The sequence below is a fragment of the Lithobates pipiens genome, unplaced genomic scaffold (assembly GCF_037356315.1).
Source record: "Lithobates pipiens isolate NorthernLeopardFrog02 unplaced genomic scaffold, aLitPip1_a1.2 Scaffold_28, whole genome shotgun sequence".
Lineage (NCBI taxonomy): Eukaryota > Metazoa > Chordata > Amphibia > Anura > Ranidae > Lithobates > Lithobates pipiens.
The window spans coordinates 227257102-227282360 of NW_027507789.1; the positions used below are offsets into that span (position 1 = coordinate 227257102).

The 25259-nt window shown below is 46.5% G+C and overlaps 1 protein-coding gene across 1 annotated transcript in view; it reads right to left on the bottom strand.

Moving 5' to 3' along the window:
- PITPNC1 (phosphatidylinositol transfer protein cytoplasmic 1) overlaps positions 1–25259 on the bottom strand; it is a 196492-nt gene that overhangs the window by 45440 nt on the left and 125793 nt on the right. Inside the window, exons 3-4 of the mRNA XM_077460645.1 lie at positions 7505–7593; positions 7359–7366 (exon numbers count right to left, since the gene is read on the bottom strand). Of these exons, the coding sequence (XP_077316771.1) occupies positions 7359–7366; positions 7505–7593 (97 nt within the window). The remainder of the gene's footprint in view (positions 1–7358; positions 7367–7504; positions 7594–25259) is intronic.

The following is a 25259-nucleotide window of genomic DNA, read 5'->3' on the forward strand; positions in this document are numbered from 1 at the left end:
ATTTTTTTTTTATCTATCTATCAATCTACAATCTATCTTCACTGTATCTCTATTCATAGTATCTATCTATCTGTTTATTTAATATGTCTATCTATCTATTAATCTCCTATCAATCTATCTATGAATCGATCTATCGATTTATAAATATCTATCTACCAATCTATCTACCCATCTATCTTTATCTTCTGTATCTATCTATTCCTATTATCTGTCTGTCTATCCATCTATCTTTATCTACTGTATCTGTCTTCTAATATTATCTATCTTTTTTTTATCTATCTATACTATTTCTTTCTATCTACCAAGCTACAATCTTTACTGTATCTCTATTCATAGTATCTATCTTTTTTTTATTTTTTATCTCTCTATCTATCCATCTATTAATCTCCTATCAATCTGTCTATCTATGAATCTATCAATCGATCTATCGATTTATAAATATCTACCAATCTATCAACCCATCTAAGTTTATCAATTGTTTCTATGTATTCATATTATCTATCAATCTACAGTCTATCTTTACTGTATCTCTCTATTCATAGTTTCTATCTCGCTATCCATCAATTAATCTCTCCTCTATCTATAAATCTATTTATCTATCTATGAATCTATCGAGTTGTGGACTTTGTGCTTTGTCAGGCAGGTCTCATTGCTCCCCCACCATGCCGTTCAGCTGCTGAGAATGGGAGAATTAGCGGTCAGTCCCTGTTAGGGAGGAGCCTATGACTCCCTCCATGTGACAGCACTGACCCAATCACAGGGTGGGAAGGCTGGAGCCCCCCTCCCCCATGGAAGCTCTGACATTAGTGACTCTGAGCTTACACATGGCAGCTTCTCCTGTTCTCAGCATCAAGAAGTGAAGGAACGGTGATTGGGGGGGCGGGGGGGGGGACTAAAGTCAACCTGTTGCTTTTCCCTGCATGCAAAATATAGATTCACTTGGCAGAATAGATAATCAGGCAAAACAGCAGCAGTGGTCATAACATACTTTTTCGCTCCACCATCACCTCTCACAGTTTTTCCAAACCTTCTACGTTCAGATCGGCTTCCTCCAAGTCAGCATTTGCATAGCCAAAGGCCCCTCCCCCCAACATGTGGCATCACACTTAGGCCTTTTAGGCCATGATGACGACTGTGTGAGTTGAAACGCGTTGGGTGGACCTACTAACAGAAATCGCTTTACTGCCAATTTATATGCTATTTACACCTTTGGAAATGTGAGTAACCTACTTTTTATATTAAAAAGAATTTTAAAAACGGGGGTCACGCTATGTGAGTTTTTTTTTTACTTTCATGGTTTACCTGTGAAAGTCCAAACGTTTGCCCCTCATTTGACCTCTGGGAAGTGTATGGCGCCAGCTATTGAAGGTTCCGGGATACGAATATACTTACCGGATTCATCCAATTGACAAAGTTCGTTCGACTTGGGTGGTGTAAGCCCCGCCAGGTCCAAATGATCTGGTAAGTCACCCTCCCTATCACGGTGGTGGTGGTGCCCTCTTGCTTTGAAAGAACTTCACTTGGGGTTGAATCTCTACACTTATTCACGCACGTTATGACTTCTTTCATCTATCCACGTATTTTTATGAAGTTACGTGGATTTGAATAACATTGTGGCGTCTTCAGAAATGTACATTAAAAGACTTTTTGGACTTATCTGATAGATCCATTGTATAGACATTCACTTTGTTCTGGTGATTTTTTTCGTTTTTGATTATTGAATATTGTTTTATACTTCGTGATCGTAAGGTTCATGTTTATATTGTGTCACTATATGTAAGAGCTATATTGGGTCTATGCAGGGGCAGACTGACAACTCATGGGGCCCCCAGGCAATAGGAGAAGATTATGGGGCCCCCAGGCAATAGGAGAAGATTATGGGGCCTCCGGGCAATAGGAGAAGATTATGGGGCCCCCGGGCAATAGGAGAAGGTTATGGGGCCCCCAGGCAATAGGAGAAGGTTATGGGGCCCCCGGGCAATAGGAGTTTATGGGGCCACACAGTATACACACACACACACATACAGTATAGACACACAGACACACAATATACACACACAGTATACACACACAATTATGGGGCCCCCGGGCAATAGGAGAAGATTATGGGGCCCCCGGGCAATAGGAGAAGATTATGGGGCCCCCGGGCAATAGGAGAAGGTTATGGGCCCCCCAGGCAATAGGAGAAGGTTATGGGGCCCCCAGGCAATAGGAGACGGTTATGGGGCCCCCGAGCAATAGGAGTTTATGGGGCCACACAGTATACACACACACATACATACAGTATAGACACACAGACACACAATATACACACAATATACACACACAGTATACACACACAATTATGGGGCCCCCGGGCAATAGGAGAAGATTATGGGGCCCCCGGGCAATAGGAGAAGGTTATGGGGCCCCCGGGCAATAGGAGAAGGTTATGGGGCCCCCAGGCAATAGGAGAAGGTTATGGGGCCCCCAGGCAATAGGAGTTTATGGGGCCACACAGTATACACACACACATACATACAGTATAGACACACAGACACACAATATACACACAGTATACACACACAATTATGGGGCCCCCGGCCAATAGGAGAAGATTATGGGGCCCCCGGGCAATAGGAGAAGGTTATGGGGCCCCCGGGCAATAGGAGGTTATGGGGCCCCCAGGCAATAGGAGTTTATGGGGCCACACAGTATACACACACACATACATACAGTATAGACACACAGACACACAATATACACACAGTATACACACACAATTATGTGGCCCCCGGGCAATAGGAGAAGATTATGGGGCCCCCGGGCAATAGGAGAAGGTTATGGGGCCCCCGAGCAATAGGAGAAGGTTATGGGGCCCCCAGGCAATAGGAGAAGGTTATGGGGCCCCCAGGCAATAGGAGAAGGTTATGGGGCCCCCGGGCAATAGGAGTTTATGGGGCCACACAGTATACACACACACATACATACAGTATAGACACACAGACACACAATATACACACAATATACACACACAGTATACACACACTGAAAAAGGTACTGGAGAGGTGGGGCAGCTATAATCTTGGGATTTTTTTTTAAAAACACAGATTTTTACATACTGCCCCTGGTTTTATTGAGGCTGGCAACCCTGATGGGGCCCCTTAGTGGCATGGGGCCCTCGGGCAGTGCCCGAGAGCCCGAATGGTCAGTCCGCCCCTGGGTTTATGTTTACACTGTGGTATTTTTTTATTGCAATGTAGCGCTACACATTTTTTCACAGGCCATGAGCAATGCACTGTGGGAATAGGAGGGCGATGTGCCCATTAACCACCAGGAGGGGGAGGCGACATTCCAGGGGGCTCAGGTCAGCGCTGGCGGGGCAAATCCTGAACCTAGCCCTGTGCTATCGCCGAGTCAGGTGAAGCTGGACTGGCTTTGTCCCTCAGCTTCACTTTACAAGGTAAGAAAAACTTCTAATATTCCTCCGCCGGAGCAAATGCCGTGCCGAGTGACGATTCTTCTGTACACTTCTCTGGAATTGAAGAATCTCAATCAATTCTTGAAAACATAAAAAATTTATAAGGTTTATTTTTATTTTTAGGAGTCGCTGCCCCCCCCCCCCGCCATCATTCTTCACCTTAAAGCGTCTTGTGAGGCCGCGTTCTCATTAAATACCCTCTAAGACCCCTTCCGACATCCGCAGATTATGTCACCCCCCGCCACCGGTGATCCGAGCCATGTGAAATCTGTCCGCCGCGGATTTACATGACATATCTGCCGCCTCTTCTCCCCGGCTCCAGATTTAGAGGGGTCGCGTCAATCGTTATTTTTAGGGCCTTCCAAGACGTCATAACACGAGATGTAAAAAGTATATAATATATAAATTTCTGCCGTTGCCTGGAAACAGAGTCTTCACCCTCATGTCTACCTTAGTGGCGGCATCTGTGTTTCTTAAAGCTGAACTCCGGGATACGTGAACATTATCTCTACCCATTGGTCATGTGACTTCTGCCTGAATCTCGGCGTGCTTTGTGTACTTCTTACAGAACTGTAATCCAGTGTGAGAGTTCCTGTACTAAAGACCACCGTCTGCTCCCACTCCTTGTGCAATGTAAGGAACATTCTTCCCACTGATCACCAATGTAAGGAACATTCTTCTCACTGATCACCAATGTAAGGAACATTCTTCCCACTGATCACCAATGTAAGGAACATTCTTCCCACTGATCACCAATGTAAGGAACATTCTTCCCACTGATCACCAATGTAAGGAACATTCTTCTCACTGATCACCAATGTAAGGAACATTCTTCCCACTGATCACCAATGTAAGGAACATTCTTCCCACTGATCACCAATGTAAGGAACATTCTTCTCACTGATCACCAATGTAAGGAACATTCTTCTCACTGATCACCAATGTAAGGATCATTCTTCTCACTGATCACCAATGTAAGGAACATTCTTCTCACTGATCACCAATGTAAGGAACATTCTTCTCACTGATCACCAATGTAAGGAACATTCTTCTCATTGATCACCAATGTAAGGAACATTCTTCTCACTGATCACCAATGTAAGGAACATTCTTCCCACTGATCACAAATGTAAGGAACATTCTTCTCACTGATCACCAATGTAAGGAACATTCTTCTCACTGATCACCAATGTAAGGAACATTCTTCTCACTTATCACCAATGTAAGGAACATTCTTCTCACTGATCACCAATGTAAGGAACATTCTTCTCACTGATCACCAATGTAAGGAACATTCTTCTCACTGATCACCAATGTAAGGAACATTCTTCTCACTGATCACCAATGTAAGGAACATTCTTCTCACTGATCACCAATGTAAGGAACATTCTTCCCACTGATCACCAATGTAAGGAACATTCTTCTCACTGATCACCAATGTAAGGAGCATTCTTCTCACTGATCACCAATGTAAGGAACATTCTTCTCACTGATCACCAATGTAAGGAACATTCTTCCCACTAATCACCAATGTAAGGAACATTCTTCCCACTGATCACCAATGTAAGGAACATTCTTCTCACTGATCACCAATGTAAGGAACATTCTTCCCACTGATCACCAATGTAAGGAACATTCTTCTCACTGATCACCAATGTAAGGAACATTCTTCCCACTGATCACAAATGTAAGGAACATTCTTCTCACTGATCACCAATGTAAGGAACATTCTTCTCACTGATCACCAATGTAAGGAACATTCTTCTCACTGATCACCAATGTAAGGAACATTCTTCTCACTGATCACCAATGTAAGGAACATTCTTCTCACTTATCACCAATGTAAGGAACATTCTTCTCACTGATCACCAATGTAAGGAACATTCTTCCCACTGATCACCAATGTAAGGGACATTCTTCTCACTGATCACCAATGTAAGGGACATTCTTCTCACTGATCACCAATGTAAGGAACATTCTTCCCACTGATCACCAATGTAAGGAACATTCTTCTCTCTGATCACCAATGTAAGGGACATTCTTCCCACTGATCACCAATGTAAGGAACATTCTTCTCACTGATCACCAATGTAAGGGACATTCTTCCCACTGATCACCAATGTAAGGAACATTCTTCTCACTGATCACCAATGTAAGGGACATTCTTCTCACTGATCACCAATGTAAGGAACATTCTTCTCACTGATCACCAATGTAAGGGACATTCTTCCCACTGATCACCAATGTAAGGAACATTCTTCCCACTGATCACCAATGTAAGGAACATTCTTCTCACCGACCACCAATGTAAGGAACATTCTTCTCACTGATCACCAATGTAAGGAACATTCTTCTCACTGATCACCAATGTAAGGAACATTCTTCCCACTGATCACCAATGTAAGGAACATTCTTCTCACCGACCACCAATGTAAGGGACATTCTTCTCACTGATCACCAATGTAAGGGACATTCTTCCCACTGATCACCAATGTAAGGAACATTCTTCTCACTGATCACCAATGTAAGGAACATTCTTCTCACTGATCACCAATGTAAGGAACATTCTTCTCACTTATCACCAATGTAAGGAACATTCTTCTCACTGATCACCAATGTAAGGAACATTCTTCCCACTGATCACCAATGTAAGGGACATTCTTCTCACTGATCACCAATGTAAGGGACATTCTTCTCACTGATCACCAATGTAAGGAACATTCTTCCCACTGATCACCAATGTAAGGAACATTCTTCTCTCTGATCACCAATGTAAGGGACATTCTTCCCACTGATCACCAATGTAAGGAACATTCTTCTCACTGATCACCAATGTAAGGGACATTCTTCCTACTGATCACCAATGTAAGGAACATTCTTCTCACTGATCACCAATGTAAGGAACATTCTTCCCACTGATCACCAATGTAAGGAACATTCTTCTCACCGACCACCAATGTAAGGAACATTCTTCTCACTGATCACCAATGTAAGGAACATTCTTCTCACTGATCACCAATGTAAGGAACATTCTTCTCACTGATCACCAATGTAAGGAACATTCTTCCCACTGATCACCAATGTAAGGAACATTCTTCTCACTGATCACCAATGTAAGGAACATTCTTCTCACTGATCACCAATGTAAGGAACATTCTTCTCACTGATCACCAATGTAAGGATCATTCTTCCCACTGATCACCAATGTAAGGAACATTCTTCTCACTGATCACCAATGTAAGGAACATTCTTCTCACTGATCACCAATGTAAGGAACATTCTTCTCACTGATCACCAATGTAAGGGACATTCTTCTCACTGATCACCAATGTAAGGAACATTCTTCTCACCGATCACCAATGTAAGGAACATTCTTCTCACTGATCACCAATGTAAGGAACATTCTTCTCACTGATCACCAATGTAAGGAACATTCTTCTCACTGATCACCAATGTAAGGAACATTCTTCTCACTGATCACCAATGTAAGGAACATTCTTCTCACTGATCACCAATGTAAGGATCATTCTTCTCACTGATCACCAATGTAAGGATCATTCTTCTCACTGATCACCAATGTAAGGGACATTCTTCCCACTGATCACCAATGTAAGGGACATTCTTCCCACCGATCACCAATGTAAGGAACATTCTTCTCACTGATCACCAATGTAAGCGGAGCTACAGCTGACCACTAGTTTTAAAGAGACATTACAATTTTCACTACAGTATCTGGTTTAATAATTTTTAGGAGAGGTTCCCTGAGATCTGAAAATGAGGTTGAGAAAGGCTGCTGTGGGGTCACCCAAACACCCTAATAAACAATGGCAGCCATCACTCCAGACATCTGAAGGTGGGGGTGGGGATATAGAGAAGGATATAATAGAGGAAGGCTTACCGTATACTCTATGCCCGGATCCCATCAGAGGCACAACATGGAAAAGAGAGAAGAAAAAGGAAATATAAGAAGGATGATGACAATGTAAGAAGTGAATAATTACAATAGTCTATAAATGGCACAGAGAAAACGGATCTCCGCCTCACCTGTGATGGTGTACGGATAATAGTTCCACGCCTTCTCTGTCACGTAGAAGATTTTCGGTACCACGGCACGTGCCCAGCTCGGGAGCTTACTGCAAAATATATACATTTGTTTAATTTTATTTAAATTATCGTTTAATGATAGGCTACACAAACCATCAAATGCAATATTTACTCATTCTGATTCTCTTCCTCAGTGATCAGACTGGACATCAGTGGTGGAACTACCAGGGTCACAAAGGTCGCACTTGCAACCGGGCCCTGGTGTTCCACCACTGTCGGGGGGGCCAGTGGGGGTTGCTGGCCACAGGGCTCTGAACTGAGAGAATTGCTCTCATACAGCCCAGAGCCTGCAATGACAGTTCCCCCTCCCTCCTCCCTTGCACGGATGGGGGAGGAGAGAGTCGATCTGCTACTTCTCCACCCGCACCTCTCCTCCTGCATGCGCAACATGGAAAATGTGAAGCTAAGCAGCTGAATTTGATCATGCAGCACTGATAGATGGTACTAATAGGCTGAACTGATAGGCTGAACTGATCGGCGCTGATGGGCAGCATTAATAGGCAGCATTAATGAGCACTGATAGGCAGCACTAATGAGCAACAGCAGGTAACACTGATAGTCGGCACTAATAGGCGGCATTGATGAGCACTGATAGGTGGAAATGATGGGCACTGATAGGCTGGATTAATGAGCACAGATAGGTGGCACAGATAGGCAGCACTGAAGGGCACTAATAGCCGGCATTGGTGAGCACTGATAGGAAGCACTGATGGGCACTTATAGGCGGCATTGGTGAGCACTGATAGGAAGCACTGAAGGGTACTGATAGCCGGCATTGGTGAGCACTGATAGGAAGCACTGATGGGGACTGATAGGCGGCATTGATGAGCACTGATAGGCTGCATTGATGAGCACTGATAGGCGGCATTGATGAGCACTAAGTGGCACTGATGGGCACTGATAGGTGGCATTGGTGAGCACTGCTAGGCAGCACTGATAGGCAGCACTGATAGGTGGCATTGATGAGCATTGATAGGCAGCAATGATGAGCACTAATAGGCTGCATTGATGAGCACTGATAGGTGGCACTGATGGGAATTGATAGACGGCATTGATGAGCAACGATAGGCTGCACTGATAGGCTGCATTGATAGCCATTGATAGATGGCATTGATGAGCACTGATAGGCAGCACTGATAGCCATTGATAGATGGCATTGATGAGCACTGATAGGCCGCACTGATGGGCATTGATAGGCTGCACTGATGGGCACTGATGATCGGTGTAAACAATGTACTGAGAATCTTACCAGTTAACGGCTCTCCTTTCCTCACACAGACACAGTTGGGGAGGGAAGGACTGCAGATAATCGGCAAGTCTGCTTACATGTGATCAGATGATCACATGGTTAAGGCAACTGTGATTGGCCCTTTACTGTGATCTATGATTGTATGCGCCCCAGAGGGCATGTGGGAGGCAGGGTTCTGGGAGGATGTCCATGGATGTCATCCCAGAACCCCGGGGGTCTGGGGGGGTCAGGGGGACTTTTCTTGGTTTCTTGCACCGAGGCCCTGAAGGTTCTAGTTTTGCCTCTGCTGCACATTTGCCTCTTGGCCTGTTCTCTTAGCAAAACTGGAAATGTATAAGGACTGTGGAAAGTTTACATTTTGAGGTATACGAGGATAAAAGCCGGTTCAGCCACCCGAGAGACTCCGGCGTATTTAGTCCAGTGAGCACTGAAATGGCGCTCTCCTCCGATCGCTGGGATATTTTTAGTATTTAGCAGGTAAACGCTCTTATATAATCAGCAAGGCGAGGAGCAGATGGCACAAGGACTGGGCGCCACTTATGGCTGCATTACCAGCCGTCTCTACACAACATGCTGAAGATTAACCAACAAGAGGCGAAACGCATTCATAATCTGTATGATGCATCCAAGTCACGATCCGAGAGGAGACTTTATCCATCTGACTTCTACTCATTCACTGCAGTCCTTAAATATTCCTTCTGCCCGAAAACATTCCTGCATGTGTGCAGACACAGGAGAATGAGATCTCGCCATCTGCGAGATTTCCCCCCGGTAGTTTGTGTCTCTGCCCCTCCCACAATTCGGAGATTTCCTGCAGTAGTTTGTGTCTCTGCCCCTCCCACAATGATGAGATTTCCCTGCAGTAGTTTGTGTCTCTGCCCCTCCCACAATGATGAGATTTCCCTCCAGTAGTTTGTGTCTCTGCCCCTCCCACAATGATGAGATTTCCCTGCAGTAGTTTGTGTCTCTGCCCCTCCCACAATGATGAGATTTCCCGCAGTAGATTGTGTCTCTGCCCCTCCCACAATGATGAGATTTCCCTCCAGTAGTTTGTGTCTCTGCCCCTCCCACAATGATGAGATTTCCCTGCAGTAGTTTGTGTCTCTGCCCCTCCCACAATGATGAGATTTCCCGCAGTAGATTGTGTCTCTGCCCCTCCCACAATGATGAGATTTCCCGCAGTAGATTGTGTCTCTGCCCCTCCCACAATTATGAGATTTCCCACAATAGTTTGTGTCTCTGCCCCTCCCACAATTTGGAGATTTCCCTCCAGTAGTTTGTGTCTCTGCCCCTCCCACAATGAGGAGATTTCCCGCAGTAGTTTGTGTCTCTGCCCCTCCCACAATGATGAGATTTCCCGCAGTAGTTTGCGTCTCTGCCCCTCCCACAATGACGAGATTTCCCGCAGTAGTTTGTGTCTCTGCCCCTCCCACAATGGTGACATTTCCTGCAGTAGTTTGTGTCTCTGCCCCTCCCACAATGGGGAGATTTCCCGCAGTAGTTTGTGTCTCTGCCCCTCCCACAATGGGGAGATTTCCTGCAGTAGTTTGTGTCTCTGCCCCTCCCACAATGGGGAGATTTCCCTCCGTAGTTTGTGTCTCTGCCCCTCCCACAATGGTGACTTTTCCTGCAGTAGTTTGTGTCTCTGCCCCTCCCACAATGGTGACATTTCCCTCCGTAGTTTGTGTCTCTGCCCCTCCCACAATAGGGAGATTTCCCTCCGTAGTTTGTGTCTCTGCCCCTCCCACAATGAGGAGATTTCCCGCAGTAGTTTGCGTCTCTGCCCCTCCCACAATGAGGAGATTTCCTGCAGTAGTTTGTGTCTCTGCCCCTCCCACAATGGAGAGATTTCCTGCAGTAGTTTGTGTCTCTGCCCCTCCCACAATGAGGAGATTTCCTGCAGTAGTTTGTGTCTTTGCCCCTCCCACAATGGTGACATTTCCTGCAGTAGTTTGTGTCTCTGCCCCTCCTACAATGGGGAGATTTCCCTCCAGTAGTTTGTGTCTCTGCCCCTCCCACAATGGGGAGATTTCCTGCAGTAGTTTGTGTCTCTGCCCCTCCCACAATGGGGAGATTTCCCTCCGTAGTTTGTGTCTCTGCCCCTCCCACAATGGTGACATTTCCTGCAGTAGTTTGTGTCTCTGCCCCTCCCACAATGGGGAGATTTCCTGCAGTAATTTGTGTCTCTGCCCCTCCCACAATGGAGAGATTTCCTGCAGTAGTTTGTGTCTCTGCCCCTCCCACAATGACGAGATTTCCCGCAGTAGTTTGTGTCTCTGCCCCTCCCACAATGGTGACATTTCCTGCAGTAGTTTGTGTCTCTGCCCCTCCCACAATGGGGAGATTTCCCGCAGTAGTTTGTGTCTCTGCCCCTCCCACAATGGGGAGATTTCCTGCAGTAGTTTGTGTCTCTGCCCCTCCCACAATGGGGAGATTTCCCTCCGTAGTTTGTGTCTCTGCCCCTCCCACAATGGTGACATTTCCTGCAGTAGTTTGTGTCTCTGCCCCTCCCACAATGGTGACATTTCCTGCAGTAGTTTGTGTCTCTGCCCCTCCCACAATGGGGAGATTTCCTGCAGTAATTTGTGTCTCTGCCCCTCCCACAATGGAGAGATTTCCTGCAGTAGTTTGTGTCTCTGCCCCTCCCACAATGGTGACATTTCCTGCAGTAGTTTGTGTCTCTGCCCCTCCCACAATGGGGAGATTTCCTGCAGTAATTTGTGTCTCTGCCCCTCCCACAATGGGGAGATTTCCTGCAGTAGTTTGTGTCTCTGCCCCTCCCACAATGGGGAGATTTCCCTGCAGTAGTTTGTGTCTCTGCCCCTCCCACAATGGGGAGATTTCCTGCAGTAGTTTGTGTCTCTGCCCCTCCCACAATGGGGAGATTTCCCGCAGTAGTTATAGCAGGAAGGTGATACTATTTCCCGTCTCCTAGGAGTGGGGGGGGGGGGGGGGGGTTGGGATCACCTGTGCTGTATCTCAGACATTGATCCCAGCACCCCTTCTGAAAGACGCTCCCCTCCCCCCCCCCCCAGGATGAGAGCCTCGCCTCCGCCGCGCACCCTGACAGCTCCTCTTCAGCAGACATGTCGGAGGCTCCCTGTGGCCGGCGTTGTTTGCAGATGATGTTTGAACGGTTTCTGTAAACACGTTTATTTGGCGGAGTAGAAATTAATGAAGATCGGCAATTAGGAAGCGGCGAGATAAGAAGTGACAAATACGCGCTCGGGGCGGATCTGTCATCTAGCAGATATCAGCCTGTGTTTACTGAGAGAAATATATATATATATACCCACATCCCGACCACGGGGCGCACGCCATACGCACCACCCTCATCAATCTACACACAGCGAGCAGTGCCGGGAATTCTGGGTAATGACGGCGGTAATTACTGCACACAATTATTTTAAAGGATATTTTTGTTTAGGAAAGTCATTAGGAGAGATTTATACGTTCCGCGGAGACTCGTCCAATTACCACTCCGAGATTGGAGGAATTCCTCATCCAAACATTCCATAAACACCCCAAAAAACACGACCTCAAATGAGAGAACCTGTCACCAACCTCACACCTCTCCATCAATAAATCCCTCATATGTTACATTGTACAGCGCCTTGAAAAAGTATTCATACCCCTTGACATTCCCCACATGTTCTCATGTTACAACCAAAACCATAAATGTATTTTATTGGGATTTTATGTGATGGACCAACACAAAGTGTCACATAATTGTGAAGTGGAAGGAAAATGATACAAATAAATATGTGAAAAGTGTGGGGGGAGGGGCATTTGTATGGCGCCCCCCGGAGTCAATACTTTGTAGAACCCCCTTTCTCTACAAGTCTTTTTGGGGGTGTCTCTACCAGCTTTGCCCATCTAGAGAGGACATTTCTGCCCATTCTTCTTTGTAAAATATCTCAAGCTCTGTCAGATTGGATGGAGAGCGTCTGTGATCAGCAATTTTCAAGTCTGGCCACAGATTCTCAATGGGATTTAGGTCTGGACTGTGACTGGGCCATTCTAACACATGAATATGCTTTGATGTAAACCATTCCATTGTAGCTCTGGCTGGATGTTTCGGGTCGTTGTCCTGCTGGAAGGGGAACCTCCGCCCCGGTCTCAAGTCTTTTGCCGACTCTAACAGGTTTTCTTCTAAGATTGTCCTGTATTTGTCTCCATCCATCTTCCCATCAACTCTGACCAGCTTCCCTGTCCCTGCTGAAGAAAACCATCCCCACCACATGATGCTGCCACCACCATGTCTCACGGTGGGGATGGTGTGTTCGGGGGGATGGGCGCTGTTAGTTTTCCCCACACATAGCGTTTTGCTTTTAGCCCATAAAGTTGAATTTTGGTCTCCTCTGACCAGATCACCTTCTTCCACATGTTTGCTGCCCCCTCCCCCACATGGCTTCTCACAAACTACAAACAGGACTTCTTATGACTTTCTTTCTCCAATGTCTTTCTTCTTGTCACTCTTCCATAAAGGACAGATTTGTGGAGAGACGACTAATAGTTGTCCTGTGGACAGATTCTCCCCCCTGAGCTGTGGATCTCTGCAGCTCCTCCAGAGTTACCATGGACCTCTTGGCTCTTCTCTGATGAATGCTCTCCTTGCCCGGCCCGGTCAGTTTAGGTGGACGGCCATGTCTTGGTAGGTTTGCGGTTGTGCCATACTCTTTCCATTTTCCGATGATGGATTGAACAGAGCTCCGTGAGATGGTCAAAGCTTGGGAGATATTATTATAACCCAACCCTGCTTTATACTTCTCCACAACTTTATCCCTGACCTGTCTGGTGTGTTCCTTGGCCTTCATGATGCTGTTTGTTCACTAAGGTTCTCCAACAAAGCTCTGAGGGCTTCACAGAACAGCTGTATTTATACTGAGATTAAATGACACACAGGAGGACTCCATTTACTAATTAGGTGACTTCTGAAGACAATTGGTTCCTCTAGATTTTAGTTAGGGGTATCAGAGTAAAGGGGGCTGAATACAAATGCCCCTCCCCCACACTTTTCACATATTTGTTTGTATCATTTATCATTTTCCTTCCACTTCACAATTATGTGACACTTTGTGTCGGTCCATCACATAAAATCCCAATAAAATACATTTTGACATGACAAAATGTGGAAAATTTCAAAGGGCATGAATATTTTTTAAAGGCAGTGTAACATGAGTATCATTGTTCAGAGAAGCTCCCCCTTTTATTTAAAAAAAAATTCCTTGAGCTCTAGTCAGTGACTTTGACTAGGCCAAGACGATGTCATCAGTCTGCCCCCCCCCCCCCCCCCAGTGATCAGACTGTACATTGTAACTTTGTAGAAGGTCCCCAGTGAGGAGACGGTGAAGAAGTTGGAAAACTTCAGCAAGTGCCAAGTCAGGGACCCAGCGGGACATCAGAGGTGACTCTTGTGGATTGTAATGCCAGGGACCCAACGTGTCAGCAAGGGTGAAGCTTGAGGAGTATCTGTGAGTGCCGAGCCAGGGACCCAGCGCTGAAGCGGGGGGGACACACTTAAGGAAGATACTGAGTGCTAGATTGGAAGAGCTCAGGGGATCCAGTGGCACAGAAGGTCTAGTGAAAGACTGAGGGCTCAGTGGAAGTGAAGATCGACAATAGGAGATTGTAGAAAAAGTGAAAGAGTTCATTGCAACCTTTGTTAGAAACTGTTACAAGACTGTTGCCATAGGAGACGGCGTTCCTACTCATGCAGATGTGGCGCCTGTCTGGATACCTTTCCCTGCATGGCTGTCTACCTATAGAAGTCTCAGAGCCTGCCAATTAACAGTGCATCTACTTAAGGGTGTCCTGGCCCTAACCAACTCTCCCACAGTTCTAAGAGACAATAAAACTCTTTGCTTTCAAGAAGTGTCTGGCGCCCATCAATCTATCTTGCGTTACACCCACCATGCCTTGTAACCCATACTACACAGAAGGATGTCAGATTTCCCTAACCCTGGAGGTCATCATTAGGCTTCTGGAGGCCCGGGACCTTTCTACACTCAATAGGGTTTAGGTCTGGAGACATGCTTGGCCAGACCATCCCCTTCACCCTCAGCTTCTTTAGCAAGGCAGTGGTGGTGTTGGAGGGGTGTTTGGGGTGGTGATCATGTTGGAATACTGCCCTGCGGTCCAGTCTCTGAAGGGAGGGGATCATGCTCTGCTTCAGTATGTCACAGTACATGTTGGCATTCATGGTCCCCTCAATGATCTGTAGCCCCCCCCAGTGCCGGCAGCACTCATGCAGCCCCAGACCATGATACCCCCACCACCATGCCTGACTGTAGACAAGACACACTTGTCTTTGTCCTCCTCACCTGGTTGCCCCCACACACGCCTGACACCATCTGACACCAAATACGTTTATCTTGGTCTCATCAGACCACAGAACATGGTTCCAGTAATCCATCTCCTTAGTCTGCTTGTCTTCAGCAAACTGTTTGTGGTCTTTCTTATGGATCATCTTTAGAAGAGGCTTCCTTCTGGGATGACAGCCATGCAGACCAATTTGATGCAGTGTGCGGCGTATGGTCTGAGCACTGACAGGCTCACCCCCCCACCCCTACAACCTCTGCAGCAATGCTGGCAGCACTCATACGTCTATTTCCCAAAGACAACCTCTGGATATGACGCTGATCACGTGACCTCAACTTCTTTGGTGGACCATGGCGAGGCCTGTTCTGAGGGGAACCTGTCCTGTTATACCGCTGTATGGTCTTGGCCACCGTGCTGCAGATCAGTTTCAGGGTCTTGGCAATCTTCTTATAGCCTAGGCCATCTTTATGTAGAGCAACAATTCTTATCTTCAGATCCTCAGAGAGTTCTTTGCCATGAGGTGCCATGTTGTACTTCCAGTGACCAGTATGAGAGAGCGAGAGCGATAACACCAAATTTAACACACCTGCTCCCCATTCACACCTGAGACCTTGTAACAGTAACGAGTCACATGACACCGTGGGGAGGGAAAATGGCTAATTGGGCCTGATGTGGACATTTTCACTTAGGGGTGTACTGACTTTTGTTACCAGCGGTTTAGACATTAATGGCTGTGTGTTGAGTTATTTTGAGGGGACAGGAAATTTACACTGTTATACAAGCTGTACACTCACTACTTTACATTGTAGACAAGTGTCATTTCTTCAGTGTTGTCACATGAAAAGAGAGAAGAAAAGTCACTGACGGGTGTACTTACTTTTGTGAGATACTGTATACTATATATATATATATATATATATATATATATATATATATATCTTCAGCCTTGTAGTTAATTACTGCTACCTCAGGCTGCATTGAATTCTGCTGTGTCATCTGATCTGTTTAATACTGTAATTGCTAGATACGGTTAAAACATTTAAAAAATTAAAAAATATATATAAATTTACTAATATGTAAATAACAAAAATCTTCTTTTTTTTTTGTTAAGCTTACAGAACAGGGTTTTTAAAAACAGTGTACCAAATGAAAACTATATATATATATATATGTGTGTATATATTTGTTTTTTTTATGTATTTATTCATTTTTTCAGAAAAAGCTTCTAGCTACATGTCTTACTCCGATTGGTTCCCTGTTGTCGATGTGAAATATTCAGTCAATGACAGCCAGGACTGAGAGCCATCGCCTGCACAAAATATCTGCTGCTGGCTCTCATGGGGAAACGTTTATAAACATATCCCTAAAACGGGGTGAAAATGCTTGGTATAGAAAGAATGCGGGCAGGAAGGGGTTAATCTGGTGGGAAACCAATTGGAAAAATTGATAACTTGCGGAGCAGATCAATGATTACACACCAATTAGGACAAATAAAATGATTTGGGTTAAATTAATAAAAACAATTCCCCGGCTGTCGCTGAGGCGATGCAGCCACAGAATAGAACGCTATGGATTACCATCTTGGAATATTTTGCCGGTGATTCAGCGCGGCGATCTCTCTACTATACATAATTCATGAGACGCCAGCAAACAGATTATTTCAAACGTTCTTCCAGCTGGCTAACCTTGTGACCTGACATTTCAACAGTTCAAATATCAGGAAAGATCAATAAAGGACGCTGATCTCCCCGAGGACGCTCGGTTTCATGTGTGATGTACAAATTTAAATAAGATAAAGGAAGAGGAGCCCATCTCCTGTTAGGGACTCGGTCATAGGGATGTGTGTGCATGTGGAAGTCTGTGTCACTCTCTCCTGCTCTCCATCTTCTCTCTTATAACATCAGTCAGTACAGGCACCTAGCTCCCGGCAATTCCCACATTGTGCAGTCACCGAGTTCCCAGTGGTGCACACTTGCTGTGCCCATTATGAGGGGTTCCCACCATCCCTGTGCTAAGTTCCCGGGTCTGTAAACCCGCTGTGCCCATTATGAGGGGTTCCCACCATCCCTGTGCTGAGTTCCCGGGTCTGTACAGCCGCTGTGCCCATTATGAGGGGTTCCCACCATCCCTGTGCTAAGTTCCCGGGTCTGTACACCCGCTGTGCCCATTATGAGGGGTTCCCACCATCCCTGTGCTGAGTTCCCAGGTCTGTACACCCTCTGTGTCCATTATGAGGGGTTCCCACCATCCCTGTGCTGAGTTCCCGGGTCTGTACACCCGCTGTGCCCATTATGAGGGGTTCCCACCATCCCTGTGCTGAGTTCCCAGGTCTGTACACCCTCTGTGCCCATTATGAGAGGTTCCCACCATCCCTGTGCTGTGTTCCCGGGTCTGTACACACGCTGTGTCCATTATGAGGGGTTCCCACCATCCCTGTGCTGAGTTCCCGGGTCTGTACACCCTCTGTGCCCATTATGAGAGGTTCCCACCATCCCTGTGCTGAGTTCCTGGGTCTGTACACCCGCTGTGCCCATTATGAGGGGTTCCCACCATCCCTGTGCTGAGTTCCCGGGTCTGTACAGCCGCTGTGCCCATTATGAGGGGTTCCCACCATCCCTGTGCTAAGTTCCCGGGTCTGTACACACGCTGTGTCCATTATGAGGGGTTCCCACCATCCCTGTGCTGAGTTCCCAGGTCTGTACACCCTCTGTGCCCATTATGAGAGGTTCCCACCATCCCTGTGCTAAGTTCCCGGGTCTGTACACACGCTGTGCCCATTATGAGGGGTTCCCACCATCCCTGTGCTGAGTTCCCAGGTCTGTACACCCTCTGTGCCCATTATGAGAGGTTCCCACCATCCCTGTGCTGTGTTCCCGGGTCTGTACACACGCTGTGTCCATTATGAGGGGTTCCCACCACCCCTGTGCTGAGTTCCCGGGTCTGTACACACGCTGTGTCCATTATGAGGGGTTCCCACCACCCCTGTGCTAAGTTCCCGGGTCTGTACACACGCTGTGTCCATTATGAGAGGTTCCCACCATCCCTGTGCTAAGTTCCCGGGTCTGTACACCCGCTGTGCCCCTTATGAGGGGTTCCCACCATCCCTGTGCTGAGTTCCCGGGTCTGTACACCCGCTGTGCCCATTATGAGGGGTTCCCACCACCCCTGTGCTGAGTTCCCGGGTCTGTACACCCGCTGTGCCCATTATGAGAGGTTCCCACCATCCCTGTGCTGAGTTCCCGGGTCTGTACACCCGCTGTGCCCATTATGAGGGGTTCTCACCATCCCTGTGCTGAGTTCCCGGGTCTGTACACACGCTGTGTCCATTATGAGGGGTTCGTAATAGAGGAAGTTTGGGACTTTAAAATGAAGCACTTGGAGCACTGCCGCACACTGCACTTTCCATCCGGATTGGTGAGTCTGCCCTGGCTAACCATTTACACGCATTAAATCCCCATTAATTTATTTTTATTTATATGGTTAGTATATTATATTATTTTTTATTCTATTTCATAGGAATTTTTTGGTCGCATCAGCTCCTGATGAGTGGGGAGATACCCACGAAACGCGTCGAGCTTTTGAAATGATGTCCCAGCTATACTTTATACGGAACTATATTTATTTTATTATGAATTTACTTTTTTAACTATATATTAAATTTATTTTTGTTTTACATCTAGTGGATGCATATCTATTATGTGGATGTACTTGCTGATGTCGGTTTTGCTGTCATAGGCACTACCATGCCATACTACCCAATTATTTTATTTATTACTACTATGTGCTGCTATATGTGAATACTATATATCATGCTTCTACTGTACTTACGCCTATATACTTTATGAATTTGATCTTTATTATTTTTTATGATCTGTTACTGAACAATCAATAAAATTTTTTTTTTTTTTTTTAATATGATTAAAACCTACCTCCATTATCCAAGTGCTTCATTTTAAAGTCCCAAACTTCCTCTATTACGTACCGATTACCGGGATGGAGGCACATACTTGTGCTTCATTTAAAGTCCCAAAATTCCCCTCCTTTTTTGCATTATGAGGGGTTCCCACCACCCCTGTGCTGAGTTCCCGGGTCTGTACACCCGCTGTGCCCATTATGAGGGGTTCCCACCATCCCTGTGCTGAGTTCCCGGGTCTATACACCCGCTGTGCCCATTATGAGGGGTTCCCACCATCCCTGTGCTGAGTTCCCGGGTCTGTACACCCGCTGTGCCCATTATCAGGGGTTCCCACCATCCCTGTGCTGAGTTCCCGGGTCTGTACACCCGCTGTGCCCATTATGAGGGGTTCCCACCATCCCTGTGCTGAGTTCCCGGGTCTGTACACCCGCTGTGCCCATTATGAAGGGTTAATTTTGTTTATTGAAAAATCCAACAACTTATATACAATAAAACCAAAATAATTGAATACAATTATACAAACCAGAAAGAACAAGAACAAAATAAACGGTGCAAACCAAATTGAACACAACATAATCCCTATGGGAGAGCCAGACTAAGGAACATCACCGTCACCATGCATGTAGCCTTTTATCAAAATTATATTGGATCTGAAAATCTAGGGGAGTGAAAGGAGAATACAAAGAAAGCCGCACACCCCGAGATCAACAGGCAGAAGCTACAGAGTCCTGATATTCCTCCACGCCTTTATCCAGGCCTCCTGCTGCCACCTGTCTTTCTCAGGACCCCGAATCTTCCCAACCTCACCCAGAATGTTCTGCATCACCACTTCCACAGGGAGGATTTTACTCCGTAAGGATACCTGACACCGTGCACTCCACGTGAAGTAACGGACTACTAGACTAACTAAAAAAAGTGTTTCCAAATCATAATCCCGACGAGTCTGAAAAGCCCCATACACCCACTCTGCATAACTCATATGGGGGAGGAAGGGTATACTCAGAGCCCTCCCCACCCTCTTGTACACCTCTATATTAAAAAGGCACTGAAGTAGAAAGTGATCCATGGACTCCACCACTCCTCCACACTCCACTCTCGGGCAGCCCCGATCACTCATGGAAAGAAACTTCAAGTTTCCCTTCACAAATAGTTTTCCATGAAAGGCAAGCCAAGCCTGATCCCTAAACTTCATTGGGATTCTCTCCAAATTAATCAACCGCAAACCCACCCCCAAAACCAGGCTTGGGCAATCCCTCAAGGCCAGTGGCTCGCAAAAAAGCAGAGCTCATGATCCGCTTCTCAAGAAGTTTCCTTGGAAGAGATCTGACTTCTCCTGCTGTTACTTGCCACTGCCGAAGTATTTTCAAACACGGGGCAACATAAGCCGGGAGCTTATCATGCTTGACCCTCAGGCTTTTCACTGGCCCACCATTTTCCCAGTCTCGCAGAAAGGACCTAAACCAGGACTGGAAAATACCAACCCACCCAGGCGGTCTCTCTGCCAACAGGTTACCAAGATTGTACTTCACAAACATCAGAGAGAAAAAGACTACAGGGTTGATCATCCCTAGACCACCCTCCCGCCTAGAAAGGTAAGTCACATTCCTTTTGACAAGGTTTATTCTGTTCCCCCATAACAGCTGGAAGAAACAAGTATAGACCCTGGTATAGAGAGAAGCTGGCAAAACGCAAACAAAACTGACATATAGAAAAATCTGAATCAGGTAAGTCTTAATCAGATCATCCTTTTCCCTCAAGGAAAGCCGCCAACCTTTCCAGCTTGCCACCTTGGCATCGGCATTCTCCAGCCCATTCGCCCAATTTGCATGACCATAGTGACCTGGGCCAAATTCCATGTCTAGAACTCTAATTTTTTTGTTGGGGCTCCGGGAAGTCATCCGGGAGAACAAAGCTCTCACCTTCCACGCCCATCCAGAAAGCTTTGCACTTGTCCTGGTTGACCTTTGAACCTGATTCCTCTGTATACTGCCTTATCACTGAGACCACCTCCTGCACCTCCCCAGAGACAAAAACAGAAACATCATCAGTATAGGCCAAGAACTTCAAAGGGGGCTCACCAGAGATGCCCAAAGGTACCCCACACAATGGTCCATTCTCTAGCCTTCTAATGAAGGGGTCGATTGCAAACACATATAGCAGAGGACTCAATGGACACCCCTGATGCACACCCGAGCCGACCACAGAGGGCTGCCCGACCCAACCATTAACCAGAGGAAAGCTTTCAGCTCATTTGTACAAAATCTTGAGCCTATCAATGAAACCCCCCTCCATGCCATATTTGCCAAGGAGCCATAAGTACTCATGATTAACCTGATCAAAGGCCTTAGCCTGATCCAATGTCCAGCAAATATTTACCCCAACCAGCAGCCCTACAACACTTGAAGGTCTTCTGGATAGCTAACACTGCTGAGAAAGGGTTTCTACCCAGGACCGAGCAGTGCTGGCGATGTGATAAACTGCCTGCCACTGGTGATAATCACCAGAAAAAAATCTTTGCCAGTATCTTTCTAATCGGCATTAGGAAGACTAACGGGGCGCCAATTCCCAATCATCGAAGGATCTTTACCCTTTGACAGAGATTGCTCTTCATGTCCCTTTTGGGAGATTGCTTTTCGTGTCCCTTTGGGGAGATTGCTCTTCCTGTCCCTTTGGGGAGATTGCTCTTCATGGCCCTTTGGGGAGATTACTCTTCCTGTCTCTTTGGAGAGATTGCTCTTCATGGCCCTTTGGGGAGATTACTCTTCCTGTCTCTTTGGGGAGATTGCTCTTCCTGTCTCTTTGGGGAGATTGCTCTTCCTGGCCCTTTGGGGAGATTGCTCTTCCTGGCCCTTTGGGGAGATTGCTCTTCCTGTCCCTTTGGGGAGATTGCTCTTCCTGGCCCTTTGGGGAGATTGCTCTTCCTGGCCCTTTGGGGAGATTGCTCTTCATGGCCCTTTGGGGAGATTGCTCTTCGTGTCCCTTTGGGGAGATTGCTCTTCCTGTCCCTTTGGGGAGATTGCTCTTCCTGTCTCTTTGGAAAGATTGCTTTTCGTGTCCCTTTGGGGAGATTGTTCTTCCTGTCCCTTTGGGGAGATTGCTCTTCATGGCCCTTTGGGGAGATTGCTCTTGCTGTCCCTTTGGAGAAATTGCTCTTCCTGTTTATTTGGGGAGATTTCTCTTTGTGTCCATTTGGGGAGATTGTTCTTTGTGTCTCTTTGAGAAGATTGCAATTTACTTCCTGTTTTTAGAGACCCAACTGGAAATTAGAGGCTATGAGTTTGGTTGTAGTTTACATGTTGCCATGCTAATGGCGGGGTGGCTTTTAGGACTGGGGTCCCGACTCAAAAGCGTTAACAGTCTCCTCTGTATACAGAAATACAAGCTGACAGTGCGATGACACAGCAAAATAAATCATCACTCCGATTCTGCAACAACCATCCCCTGAGGAGAGCTCACAGTTAGGAGATTTATGAGCTCTGGTGTGCTCATAGGACATAGAGCGTGCCTCTTTATACTGGATTATGTATCATGGATACAGAATGTGGTAATGCGAGGGTCAGCCGCTTCCTCCAGCACTAAGGCGTCCTGCAGTAGGGAAGATTCCAAAACGAGAGGATGATGGGACGGAATACATAGGGGGCAGCCATAACGTGTCAGGAGAGAAGTCATGTGATTATAGGACACTGGCTCCATGCTTCCAGGGGGAGGAACGTGACCTTCTCACCTTTCTTCCACAATGCAGTGGTTGGTGTGTCCATGTGGCCAATCGCCAGGCTCATACACTGTGGGGGGGGGGGTACCCTCACCTTGACCCTTAACCTTGAACCCCAACCCCAACTTATGACCCTAATTCTAATCGTACTTGCTAGCACCTTAAACTCTTGACTCTTGAAATTAATTTCTTGCTGAATGGATGGGGTCATCTTGCTCTGAGGTTGGCATGGAATGCAAGCTGGCTGAGCCATAGTTAGAAGCACCCCCACCCCCCCCCCCCCCGAAAGTAGGTCTGGCTGTTCCAGGTGTCGGTTTCCTTTAACAGACACGCGCTTGGCTCTTCTTCACTCCAAAGCTAAACCTTAGTGATGCATAATTTGTCACTTAAATACTTTTGTCAGCTTTTAATAAGAGTGAAGCACGTGACCACCCCCCCCCCCCCCCCACAACCACAGAATGTCACTTTCCACCTTAATGGGCTCCATTGATTTTCCTCTCTCCCGGATTTGTGAAGATGCTTTATAAAGTGCCATTGAATGGGAAAGTCAGATTTTCCGAAGCGGAGTCGGGGCGAGGAATGCATTAGCACAAAAGGTGGTATATCGGCGGGAGGACCTCTGGGGTGCAGCCAATCATGTGTCATAAATAAAGGAATGTTTCCATTATGACGGTGATTTCAAACCACTCTGTACTGAACGTTCCTCGGAGGGGAAGGAGAGGGGGGATATTTATGGCTTACCGCAGCCATCCAATTAGAACCACAAGACTCAGCACAGATTGTACTACAGGAGAACCAGTCCCAGCCAGGACTATCCCCTGAGGATAACGATACTGGGCCATTATGGCCACACCCTCTAAATTCCATCCCATAATCCCGTTACCCCCTGCTCTGTCACATGACTATCCTGCATGAGGATGAAGCGGCTAACCCAACTTGCCTCTCCTGTATTCATTCCCATAATTCCCTGTTACCCCCTTAAAGACAGCGCTGGTCACTCATATGACTATCCTGAAAGAAGATGGAGCAGCTAACCCAACATGGCTACCCCCTCTGTGTTCCGTCCCGTAACCCGTTACCCCCTGAAAGATAGATTTGGTCAGTCACATGACTATCCTGCAAGAGGATGAAGAGGCCAATCCAACATGGCTGCCCCATCTGTGTTCCTTCCCATAACCCCCTGATACCCCTAAAAGATAGATTTGGTCAGTCACATGACTAGCTGGTCAGTCACATGACTATCTGGTCAGTCACATGACTATCCTGCAAGAGGATGAAGAGGCCAATCCAACATGGCTGCCCCATCTGTGTTCCTTCCCATACCCCCCTGATACCCTTTAAAGATAGATCTGGTCAGTCACATGACTAGCTGGTCAGTCACATGACTATCCTGCAAGAGGATGAAGAGGCCAATTCAACATGGCTGCCCCATCTGTGTTCCTTCTCATAACCCCCTGATACCCCTAAAAGATAGATCTGGTCAGTCACATGACTATCTGGTCAGTCACATGACTATCCTGCAAGAGGATGAAGAGGCCAATCCAACATGGCTGCCCCATCTGTGTTCCTTCCCATAACCCCCTGATACCCCTAAAAGATAGATCTGGTCAGTCACATGACTATCTGGTCAGTCACATGACTATCCTGCAAGAGGATGAAGAGGCCAATCCAACATGGCTGCCCCATCTGTGTTCCTTCCCATAACCCCCTGATACCCCTAAAAGATAGATCTGGTCAGTCACATGACTTTATGGTCAGTCACATAACTATCCTGCATTAGGATGAAGCATCTAACCCAACATGGCGGCCCCCTCTTCCCACAATCCACAGGGGCTCATACCTGTACCCACCTGGGTATATATCCATGTATGGCACAGAGGAAGAAGTATGTGAGGACACGGATTCTGGCAAAGGAAGAAGCGGCATATGAGGCACACGGAACGTCTGGGTGTATAAACAACAAGGAGGAAGTTTGGAGAAAGCGGCAGATGGAGATCTGACAGCAGCTCCCAAATCCTCAACATCAACATGACAGAGGGAGGAATCCGCTACAGACACACAATGGGCTGCACAGATATCATCATCAACGTCACTCATTTCTAGGATGTCCAGGAGATCTCCGGACAAATCGTTTCCTTTTCTGTACAGTCCTCTACTCGGTGCTTACCCTGAAATCAGAGACTTCTGTTTTCTGAGGCTGCAATTTTTTTTCTCTACATCAGAGATTGTCACACTTCTCAGCCATGACCATGCCTGGTGTATAGAGATGGTGTATATAGGGAGCCAAAATAAGGATGGTACATCTGATACATAGGATGATACAAATCATAGGATGATATAAATAATAGGATGATACAAATCATAGGATGATACAAATCATAGGATGATACAAATCATAGGATAATACAAATCATAGGATGATACAAATCATAGGATGATATAAATAATAGGATGATACAAATCATAGGATGATATAAATAATAGGATGATACAAATC